General features: G+C 38.9%; 1 protein-coding gene across 1 annotated transcript in view; it reads left to right on the forward strand.

Moving 5' to 3' along the window:
* Nucleotides 1-11,660, forward strand: part of LOC148649089 (dynein axonemal heavy chain 11-like) — a 39,789-nt gene that overhangs the window by 26,476 nt on the left and 1,653 nt on the right. The window contains exons 24-37 of the mRNA XM_088605280.1: nucleotides 343-507; nucleotides 2,119-2,259; nucleotides 2,358-2,528; nucleotides 2,698-2,820; nucleotides 3,190-3,383; nucleotides 3,590-3,738; nucleotides 4,665-4,792; nucleotides 5,729-5,956; nucleotides 6,637-6,828; nucleotides 7,867-7,986; nucleotides 8,713-8,955; nucleotides 9,635-9,817; nucleotides 10,328-10,443; nucleotides 11,185-11,297. Coding sequence (XP_088461406.1) covers nucleotides 343-507; nucleotides 2,119-2,259; nucleotides 2,358-2,528; nucleotides 2,698-2,820; nucleotides 3,190-3,383; nucleotides 3,590-3,738; nucleotides 4,665-4,792; nucleotides 5,729-5,956; nucleotides 6,637-6,828; nucleotides 7,867-7,986; nucleotides 8,713-8,955; nucleotides 9,635-9,817; nucleotides 10,328-10,443; nucleotides 11,185-11,297 — 2,266 coding nt within the window. The remainder of the gene's footprint in view (nucleotides 1-342; nucleotides 508-2,118; nucleotides 2,260-2,357; nucleotides 2,529-2,697; nucleotides 2,821-3,189; nucleotides 3,384-3,589; nucleotides 3,739-4,664; nucleotides 4,793-5,728; nucleotides 5,957-6,636; nucleotides 6,829-7,866; nucleotides 7,987-8,712; nucleotides 8,956-9,634; nucleotides 9,818-10,327; nucleotides 10,444-11,184; nucleotides 11,298-11,660) is intronic.

The raw sequence follows: 11,660 nt of genomic DNA on the forward strand, positions 1-11,660 counted from the left end.
GTGTCACTTTAAGTCTGCCGCAAAGGCATGAGTAAAGACTCATTCCATAAAAAACATTGAAGAAACAAGGTTTTTGCTGTTGAGTGTTTTTCTCCTTCAAGGTGTTTCTTCTTTGTATTTTTCAGCATGGAATTAACCTTCATTTGTTCCTTTGCAAAAATAATATGCAGACAATTCTGTGCCTGGTGACAACCTTTCTCCCACCAGCTACTTTTTATTGGCTTGTCTGCTTTAGTAACTCTCTTGAAATGCTTAAAAAGCAAGAACCTGTTTTCTTCACGATTTGCTTTGGAAATGTCTATTGTTGTTGGGTTTTTTTTTTTCCTCACACGCGGCCTGCAGTCTGATTTGACCAAACAGCAGAATTACTTTAAAATTGAACTGAAGCTGCTGGAAGATGAGCTGCTGACCCGCCTGTCTGCCGCAGAGAGTAACTTCCTTGGGGATAACCTGCTAGTGGAGAAGCTGGAAACAACCAAGCACACAGCTGCCGAAATCGAGATGAAGGTAGAGCTGGCTAGGAGACCTTGGACCAGTAGTATCACAAAATTTAAGTTGTCTCCTTTGCCAGAATCTCTTACTTCCAAACTGTGGCTCAAGGTGCCTTTAGTCACTGTCAAAAACTGTAGTTACAGCTTACAATGTTAAGCAAAAAATATTTAGTTTTACAAGTGCTGCCAAATTTGTTCCCCTTTTTACTTTTATTTTTAAAAAGTGGACATTCATACTTTAGAGCCCTATGATAGTTAATTTGCTTTTGTGAACCCTATACACATTTTTACAAACTGGATCTCACTTCTGTCTTGGGCTGGACATTTTTCGGTTTTGTTAAGATGTAAAGTTTACACACCAACAAGAAACCAGGTAACATCAGCTTTCTGTTGGCTGAACTGACATGAAAGAGTTCACATTTTGGCAGTAATATTTATGTTTTTATTTGTAACTTCATGAGAACAGCTTGTTCATCATATTTTTCTGTAATCTGGTTGGGGAAATTTAATTACGTTACAACTCACCAGTTGCAACATGACTCTAGGAGCAGAGAAACCTTTGGATAATTATTTTTATCCTTTGCATTGACTGAACTGTTAAGGTTATGAGGCTAGCTTTCCATATTCCACGATGCACATTTTCCATAATAATAATCTCTTATCTTTTGTGTGCCCAAGATTAAACCCAAACAATACAATTACTTTTTTAATGCTGGAAACTGTTTGTGATTTAGCAGTTCTTCAAGATCCTTTTGGAGAGCAAACTTAGAACTACAGTACAGATGAAAAATAAGTTCAGCTTTCCTTGACAGGAAGTCAGAATGACAGCAGAGAGAGAAGACGAGAGTAGAAAGCAGAATGTGGTTTACAACAGCCAGATACTGTACAATGTCTTGTTTAAAGATTAGTAAAATGACAGAACTTTCATTGTTTAAGTCTTTTCACTCTGACTTCCCAGACAACACCAGATAGTAGGATGTTTGTAATACGAAGCTGTTAAACTTTTACTGTAAAACAGTGAGAAGAGTAATGCTGTCTGCCTCAAGACTGTTTGGAATGCTGAAATACATTTTTCTGCCTATATATAGATTATGGTTAGTTTAATGTCAATTTGGCAAAAAAATACCACAAGACACAAAATGATTTATTTTGTGCCAGACCACACTTTATTTGGAACTTAAGCCCTTTGAAAAATATATAGACTGATGTTGTTCCCGTTGCACAGATAATGATTTTTAACTTCAGTTTCTTTTAAAGAATATCAATTTATTTATTAGGATTGTGGCGTATGAATATTTCATTATATTGTAAGCTCTGGCTGTAGTTAGCATTAAAATCTTTCACAGTTTCTAAGTGAAAGACTGTTTTTCAGACTCGGTTTTAAGCACTTGCAAAAATGCATGAAAACTAAGACCAATTTTCAATGGAGTCTAATGGAAAAGTAATATTTTTAGGTATGTGTGTGCTTTCTGTATGATTATTACTTGACAGGTTTTTCAATCAGACACACATGTTCAGTTTTTGGATGATTTCATAGCTTTCACGTCATTTCAACTTGTGTTGCTTTTGGTCATTGCCAGTACCCAGTCTTTCTGTCTAGCAAACTACAACGCATTCTGTGTTGCAGGTTCTGGAAGCGAAAGTTAATGAAGTAAAAATTAATGAAGCTCGTGAACACTATCGTCCTGTGGCAGTAAGAGCCTCTCTGCTCTACTTCATAATGAATGATCTCAATAAAATAAATCCAATGTACCAGTTCTCACTTAAGGTAAAATTTAATTTACACATTACTGCCTGTGGTCTTCAAATACATATTTATTTCCATTGAATATCTATATTGCTAGTCATTTTCTTCTTCCTCTTTAGGCATTTAATGTTGTGTTTCACAAGGCTGTGCATCAAGCAGAACCTTCTGATGATGTCAGGAGGAGGGTAAATACCCTCATTGACTGCATTACCTTCTCCAGCTTCAATTACATTAGTCGAGGCTTGTTTGAAAGAGACAAACTTACTTTTACAGCCCAGCTGGCCTTTCAGGTATGATTTCTATCATCTATGATTTCAGGTTTGCTCGACCTGTTCATTCACATTTATAGGTAACCCCATGGTGTCTCACTTTCATAACACTTGTACTGTAAGTTTGACACAAAGGTTGTGTTTTTTTTTGAGTTGAAATGCTGAGGATTTTTTTTTCCCCGGCTTGCAGCTTTTATTAATGAGTAAAGAAATGAGTGTCCGAGAACTGGATTTCCTGCTCAGGTTCAACATTGACCATAACTATATCAGTCCTGTAGACTTTCTGTCAAACTCGGCGTGGAGTGCCATCAAGGTATGTTTTAATGACTTTATAATCCTTATAATCAATAAGTTATTATAAAAAGCAATTTATTTTTTAAAATAAAATGTGTGTTTATAAAGGTTGTAGAAGCAAAAAGGAACACACGGGCCCTGAGAGGTTCTAGAATGTTCTGGAAGATAACGCTCTCGTTTTTTATTCAACCATTTGCAATCTTGCAAAAGGTTTTCAATTTTAAAATGGTCCAAAGTGCTCTCAATAACATGGATTCATCAATCCTTTTTTTCCACTGGAAGCGCACATTTTGATTTTGACTCTTACTCTATGTTGGTGTGCGTTGGTAGCAGAGAGTTAATGACTCTAAACTCTGTCGCCTTTCCCCTCTCCATCACAACACGGCAGACAATGAGTTTCACAGACGAATTTCGAGGACTGGATAGGGATATTGAAGGATCCCCGAAACGCTGGAAAAAAGTGGTTGAATCGGAGTGTCCAGAAAAAGAAAGGTTTCCGCAGGAATGGAAAGCTAAAAGCTCCCTCCAGAAGTTAATAATGATGCGTGCCCTGCGCCCAGATAGGATGACGTACGCAGTGAGGTAGACTGACACAGTGTGGCCTGTTTGAAGTGTCATCCAGTGCTTGATGTTGGGAATAGATGCCACACAGCTAATGATAGATGAGCGCATGCTTGGCGTTTTCTTTGGGAATTTGGAGGTGACTGTCATTTTCTCTGTGGCACGCTCCAAGATGTAATGTACAGTAAGTTTCCTGACCTAAATGTTAACAACTCTTTTCTCGGCAGAAATTTTGTGGAAGAGAAGCTTGGAACAAAATATACTGAAGTGCGTAAAACTGAGTTTGCAAAGTCGTTCAAAGAAAGCAGCCCAGCTTCTCCGGTCTTTTTCATCCTTTCCCCTGGAGTCGATCCTCTGAAAGATGTTGAATCCCTGGGTAATAATGAAAATTCTTCTTTAATTCAAAGCAAATACTCTGTAACTTCTTGCCTTTATGAACTGCCAAGGAGCCTTATAACAATACAGGGTAGATTATTATTATTATTTTGGAAAGAGCTATGGAAATGTACACGCCTTCAGCAGAAAATAAAATATTGCCTGGAAAGTAGCCTTTATGCTTCCAATATTATAATAATGACTAACTCTATTCAAGTGTCTTTTGTACAACATGAAAATACTGCATATTAACAAAAATGTATTATTTATTATAATGTATATAGTCTATATATATATCTCATTACACCAACTGGAATTCCACTATGAACCAATTGTTTTAAGATTTGAAATAACAGTAGAAAGTCCAATCTGTCACCCACAGCAGTCTTTCTTGCTGAAGAGACCAACAACAGACTGGCGTCAGAATACTACAAAGAAATATAAAAGAGATTTCTGAGATTTCTTCATAGCCTTAGAGGTCAAGAGCAACACTTTGAAGTCCAGATGAAATTCAGCAGGAAGCCAGTGCAGGGTTTCGGGCCAGGGGGTTATATATTCACGAGAGGGAGATCTAGTTAAACATTCTGGAGATTTTAGGAGGTGTTATTTGAGAACTCTGCCAGCTGAGCATAGCAATCGTCAACACTGGACAAGACTAGGCTTTTTATTAGTCTGATTAGTGGTTTTAATTCATAAGCCTGCCTGTTTGACATTCTGTAGACCCGAACCGCATGAACTAACAAAAGCCTTGCACACTACTGATCCTTCTGTAAGGGAAAAGAGGTACTGTATGTAAGGCATACATCTACAGTATAAGAAAGCATCGGCAGCTAGCCACATGAAAAATAACACAAAGGAGGCTAACAGTCAACCAAAACACCTGCCCATTTTCAAGGTATCTGAAAATATATCTCCTTTGAAATACAGGAAAAAAGATGGCGTTCACCATAGACCTGGGGAAGCTGCACAATGTGTCCCTGGGGCAAGGCCAGGAGGCTGTGGCTGAAGTGGCTCTGAAGAAGGCTTCAAAAGAGGGCCACTGGGTTATCCTGCAGGTCAGGGGGCACCGCTGCCCTGGGGGGGTCAAATGGGGCCACATGGGCTTTGTCGGCCTTTGGTTTAATCTTTCTTTTACTTAATTGTTCCCTTCAACTGCAAAATTGTCTGCTTCCTTTTGTTTCTCTTGGTTGATTTTTAAAGTCAGAGGGCATTCAAAGGCACCAGGCCTATGGAAAAGGTGAAACAATAGAAAAAAAAACTGGCAAACAAATCAAGATATCAGAACAGTTAAAGTATGGAGGTGCACCAAAAGGCCAGAAGATCAGTATTCCCTTGAGAAACTAGGTTTAAACCCCCCACCCACTACACCATAGATACTGGTTGATCTCTGTTTTTTTTCTGGATAAAACTTTTTCTTCTGTTACATTTAAAAATAGGTGGTGTATAATTTAAAGAGAATGCCAAACTGCATACACAGCTTACAGTGCCAGGAATATTTAAAACTGTTTCAGTGATTTTGAGGAAAACATAATTGCAAAACATAATGCCCAACAGACAGTATCTTAGCTTCTTCATCTCAACAGTGTGATATTATTACCCTGTCTTTAATGTGCTTGTAAAGAGCTTCTTTTAAGTACATGGGATACAAGCCTAGATGTACTGCACTTGATTAAGCACAATATTTTTTGCTTAAAATGCTTATATTGATTATGCCATAACGTCACCACTGTAGTGTGAAATGTGTCTCATGCTGAAATGTTGATGTTGCCGCTGACAGATTACAGTGAAGTGATTGTATTTAGCTTTAACTGAAGCAAACTGGCCATTCCTGACAGGAAAGGTTTAAATAAGGCAGTGCTTTTTCAAAGCAGTGTATTATTTTTGGAGAAACGAGTCGCATCTGAAAAGAGATATTCGTCTGCCTGTTCGTTTGTTTCCCCCAGTCTTCACGAGAGGTAAGCGCAGACTGTGGTTTTGAATGTTTTTGCCAGAATATTCACCTGGTGGCCAAGTGGTTGGGGAGCTTGGAAAAGCTGCTGGAGAAGTACAGTGAAGGGAGTCACCCCGACTACCGCGTATTCATGAGCGCGGAGCCAGCTCCCACCCGGCAGGAGCACATTATCCCCCAGGGAATCCTGGAGAACTCCATCAAGATCACCAATGAGCCACCCACGGGCATGCTGGCTAATCTGCACTCCGCGCTGGACAACTTCGACCAGGTAACGAGCGCCTTCTGGCTGTCCGAATCTCTGAGAAAAAATAACTATGCCCGTCAATATATCAAAAAACACATGTGTACTTAAAAAAAAAAGATGGCATTTCATGAGAGAGCAGTGTGTCAGGAGAAGAAGAAGATTGTGCTCTTTGAAAGAAAAATCAAAGGACAGCTTGGTGGCACACTAGTTAGCATTGCTGCCTCACTGCGCTGGATTCAATTTCTGGTCTGCCATCTGTGTGGAGTTTGCATGTTCGCTCAGTGTTTGCTTTAGTTTCCTCCAGGTGCTCTGGTTTCCTCACATGGTCCAGACATGCGGGTAGGTTACTTTCTCAGAAAATGTGGCCCTGGTGTGAGTGTGTGCATGTCTGTGTGTGTTTGTGTCCTGTGATGGACCGGTGTCCTGTCTAGGGTGTATCCGGTTACTGTCTGAGATACGCTCCGGCTCCCCCATGACCCTGAGTTGGATAAAGAGGTCAGAAAAGGGATGGATGGATGGATTACAGTCAGAGTTCAAGTTATTGAAGAGAAACAAAAACAGCCACATCAATACCTAGTCATGATAGAATGAAAATGGCCCTTTTTTAGCCTCGGCTTATTGACATTGAGAATTAAAGTGAATATGGATTGAGGTCACTGCTAGAAAAGTGTTACAATGTCTAATTTCACTCTGTTTTTTGGCAGGATATTCTAGACCAGTGCTCCCGGGAGCAGGAATTTAAGACCATTCTTTTCTCCCTCTGCTACTTTCACGCCTGCGTTGCCGAACGGCGCAAATTTGGACCTCAAGGTTGGAATCGCAAGTACCCCTTTAACACCGGAGACCTGACCATCTCTGTCAATGTTCTGTACAACTACTTAGAAGCCAACTCACAGGTAACTAATCGGAGCTGTCTTTTACTTTGTCACTGCTAAACATAGCTATTCAGTGTCTGCATGACATGTAAATGAAAATTTGCCCTACAGAAATGTTCACCTGTGGTGCAGTTGAAGCATTACTGATTACAGTAGACATAGGTTTGAGTTGATATTTTTTGGCTGGAAGTTTCCTTTTTAAGCTTTTTAGTACCTTGGTTTTGAGTACTGCTTTGTCATCAAGTCCTATTGGTTTTAGGTTAGTGTTGTTCTAAACATGTCTAGTATTTTAACTGAAAAAAGTCCGATACAACTTAGTTTTGGCCTTCTAAGGATTACGGCTTACTGTATGTGCCACATAACTTAAATTCAGAATTGAAAATAAAGTATTAATAAAACCTTTACATTTAGCAGTATAATGTATGGAACATATTATACACGGGATGATTTCTTTACTAAGGTCAGGATTTACATAATATTTTGGATTTTCCTCCTTTGTAAATCATAATATTTACAAGGGGATTCTAATGTTTGCTACACAAGCCCTGACACAGACTGAAAGAACTGTCTTATTGAAAGTCTGCTCCAGTGTGTTAGGAGTAACCTCATATGTCCCAGGGCTTAAGGGAAAGTCTTACACCGACAGGCTTCAGGACCTGAAGCTGTGCGGAGAAGACTGTGATGAGACCTGACACAAGTATTCATAAATATCAAGGTGTAATGACAAAGTCAACCCAGAAGAATTTTTCAGAATGCACAATGAAATGCGAAGCAGTGGGTATATGTGGAAACTACAAGAAAGGGGCATTTAAAACTGAGAACAAGAGGCATTTTGTTACTCAAAAGGCTGTGGGAGTGTGGAACAACCTACCAAGCAATGTTGTTAAAGCCCATACCCTGGCTTATTTCAAAAACCACTAAATGAGATCCATAGATCAATTAGCTACTAACTACCAAAGGGGTAGAAGTACTAGTGACAGAAAAGGGGTGATATGTTTATTTGGCTTGAAATGACTGACAAAAAATAATAAAAAAATAATAATTCTTGCATCTTGAAAGGTGCCGTGGGAGGACCTTCGCTATTTGTTTGGAGAGATCATGTACGGGGGCCATATTACCGATGACTGGGACAGACGCCTGTGTCGCACCTACCTGGAAGAGTACATGCAACCTAACCAGGTAGGAGAGCTTTCACTCCAACCTTAGCCTCACAGCTACCCCGTTATAAGGAGGAGCGTTCTGTTTGAAATGGTGGTCTTCATCTCAATGTTGCGTTAAAGACACCTTTTGCTAATGATTAAATATCTTTAAAGCCACCCAGTATAAGCTGCTGCGCCTTGATGTCGCGAAGCGTTCAGTGTTGCCTGTATTTGAGCTCCCCCTTATGGAATCCGAAGGAACATCACCACTATGCAATGAAAAATAGAGCTGCTCGCTTCTTTTCCTTCTTTTTATGCTGTGCGTCTTCTTTTTTTGTTACAGTTTCTGCACGCATGCTTGTAAAGCTCAATTCTTACGTTTGAAACTAATTACAAAACTAACGTTTGTTTTGCAACAAAGAACGTGTATGTACTGTATGTGCATGTTAGCAACGTATTTGAAAGGATAGCTAAATAAGGTTTACCGTTTGATCTTTTTTCCCCATCTCCACATTCTAAATATGACAATCTCTGTAATTTGATCTCAAATTAAAAATATATTTAACTTCTAAGGACTGGCAATACACATAATTGACTTACTCTTTCGTTTTGGTCAAATTTTATTTCGACGCTGAAACATTTTTTTAAAACTGGCAACGTCAAAACAGCAGCAGCAACGACAACAACAACAAAAAAAACTGTGGATATGTGCGTACAGGTTTAATTGATTGTGACTGAGTTCCAATTACGTCTGTGTGCGTTTCAGTTCGATAGAAAGTTGGCTTTAGCTCCGGGGTTTGCCGTTCCTTCAAACTTGGATTACCAGGGCTACCATCGGTACATCGACGAGATGCTGCCTCATGAAAGCCCGGTGCATTATGGATTACATCCTAACGCAGAGATAGAATTCCTCACCGTCACCTCCGACAATCTCTTCCACACACTGCTGGAGCTGCAGCCCAGAGACTCTGTTATCGGGGAGGGATCCTCCCAGACAGTGGAGGAGAAGGTCAGTACTGGCAGAAAGGAAGCGACATGTGCAACACAAGCACCAGTGGTCACACAAGCAACGTCCCATTCTTAGAAAATGTCACTGCTAATGCCTTGCAAAGTCATTGATGAAGTCTTATTTGTTTTTGGAAACGGTATTTGTATTTTCCAACTTAATAATACAACCTTACAATAAATAAGTTCGATGTGTCGTTCTTGCTGTGTTGTATGAAGCCCCCCCCCCCCCCCCCCCCATGTTATAAGAGATCACGCAGAATTGATTGTAAAATATGTTTCACATCACGGCCTTTTGTATCTGAAATGACAGTAGAATATGAAGTGTAATCAAGAGGAGTGTTCAAAGTTAATGAATTTCAAAACGACCGAAACAATGTGGTGTTAATATAACCACGCCAAAAGATATATTTATGATGTCTTTCTTAATATTTATATGACACTCGAGTTTGTGTACTTTAATCCTTTTGTATCACGTTAGGAACCCGTTACCTGTTAACAACATTTACTCAACAAAGCTTTACTTATTCCGGATAGAGAAATCCCACAATATTGTATAGAAGTTATAGTAATTCTTTTCTTTTATGTATAATATAGTTAATATCGAGCAATTAATTCTAAACTGTAATGAAAAATAATTTTAAAATAAGACCCTTTTTAAAACATGTTTAATATATTTTTAGGTGAAAACTATCCTTGATGATATTTTGGAAAAACTGCCAGAGGAGTACAATATGTCTGACATCACCTCCAAAACAGCAGATCGCTCTCCTTATATATTAGTATGCTTTCAGGAGTGTGAACGAATGAATATCCTTATATATGAAATACGACGCTCGCTGAAGGAGCTGGATTTAGGACTCAAGGTCTGTATAAATGTCGTTCGCCATCTTCCACAGATTTCAGAAGCACCGCATAGACATTTTTTCGCATCTTTTTCTGTATACAAAAGTGTTTCCATGTGTCACATCTATTTAGAGAACCTGCAAATGCATAAAACAAGCCTGGGAATATTTTGTATGCATTATTGGCCATAAAAAAACCGACACGTCTCCCATCTTGTCTAAAACTTCAAACTGTTTTGACTAGGTAACTGGGCAATTACGAGCAATAGTCAATGAATTTCACCCAGTATACATGTCAATGCAGAGCTCTCGCATTTTAAATTATTCATAACATTAAGCGCATTCTCTTAAATTAACCTACACATGAAACAGAACAAATGGAGCTTTAATGTAGCAGCTGATGAAATAACAGAATTGTCAAGTTCAGCTACTTGATGTGTTTTCCCTGCAAGGAATTCACTATTTATCATGTCATCTTATCACAGTCTCTTTTAAAGCCACAACGAGTGCACTTATGCTTTCTTTTGTTAGGGTGAGTTGGCAATTTCCTCAGAGATGGAGCGACTACAGACAGCTCTTTTCTTTGATAATGTTCCTGACACCTGGACCAAGCTAGCATATCCATCAACATACAGTCTAGCACAGTGGTAAGTAACATGTCATAAACCAAACTGCATCTGTATTACTTGGTGTGCATCAAAAGGCAACATCAATTGCAAAAACACTTTAGAATTCCTATTTAAGGTTACAGAGGTCACAATGAAAGAAAAGTCTTTTTTTTTGTACATAGACTGGATGTTGCACTGGCTTGTGAGTGTATTCAGAATTATCCCACACTCGTTTTTTTTGTTTTAAATGCACCATAGTCATACCTTAACTGTTAACAATGTAAATTATGTGCATGTTTGGAGGTGGGAGTGAGAAGGAAAAATATTTAAAAAAATCAACACAATTAAATATGTTCTACATAAACTGTTGCGTCATTCTGGTGAAAAATATATCTGAATACTTTCTCCATGCTCTCGGTATACATTTCTTCTCCCATTACTCGAGACCCCGTTGTTTAGTTGACTAAAGCAACTTCACACTTATTACTTTGACGCTATAAACCCCAACACACATTTGTTCAGTCAATAAAGAGGTGAATAATAGGATGCCATGCCACGATTATCATCCTAATTGTTACTGTGGATTGAATTAATAAACACAGAAGCGAGATATGTGCAGAACGGTCTTAGTCAAGGCGCGACAGATAAGCGTATCGGCGAGGATCGTTCCAAACCGCAGTTACCCCGAGTCTACATGCAAACACGGTAATTGTGTTTGCAGTACTGACAGAAAGCAGTGATTGCGATGATAAAAGCAGCACAGTGATGTGCTCTCCACAGGTACAATGATGTTCTAATGCGCTGTCGAGAGTTGGACAGCTGGACGCAAGACCTGACTTTACCCAGCGTCGTCTGGCTCTCCGGCCTCTTCAATCCTCAGTCCTTCCTCACAGGTAAGCAGCCGGCTGGCACAACTCATTAGTAATTTACTGCTACAGTAGTTTTTATAATTACTGCCAGGAGGCCTCATTAAATTTGCTCTAATGAATAAATATTGTATTTCATAGCTTGATTACCAGATCAGCTCAGTGCTTGAATGTCATAAACAATTATTTCCCTAAATATTCATCACCTCAGAGTGGATGATCATTGGTGTTTAATACTGGTATTTTCAAGTGCATCTTTATTATGCTAATAGTTTTCTGAAGCAGTTATGTTTTGAAGAAGAGCACAAATGCACTTTGACAAACATCTAAAAATAAAAATGGCAAATGTATCAAAACTAAAAATGTATTACTTTAGAAATATGAACCGCA

Source organism: Lepisosteus platostomus, chromosome 14, assembly GCF_059453375.1.
Source record: "Lepisosteus platostomus isolate fLepPlt1 chromosome 14, fLepPlt1.hap1, whole genome shotgun sequence".
In the NCBI taxonomy this organism is placed as follows: Eukaryota; Metazoa; Chordata; class Actinopteri; order Semionotiformes; family Lepisosteidae; genus Lepisosteus; species Lepisosteus platostomus.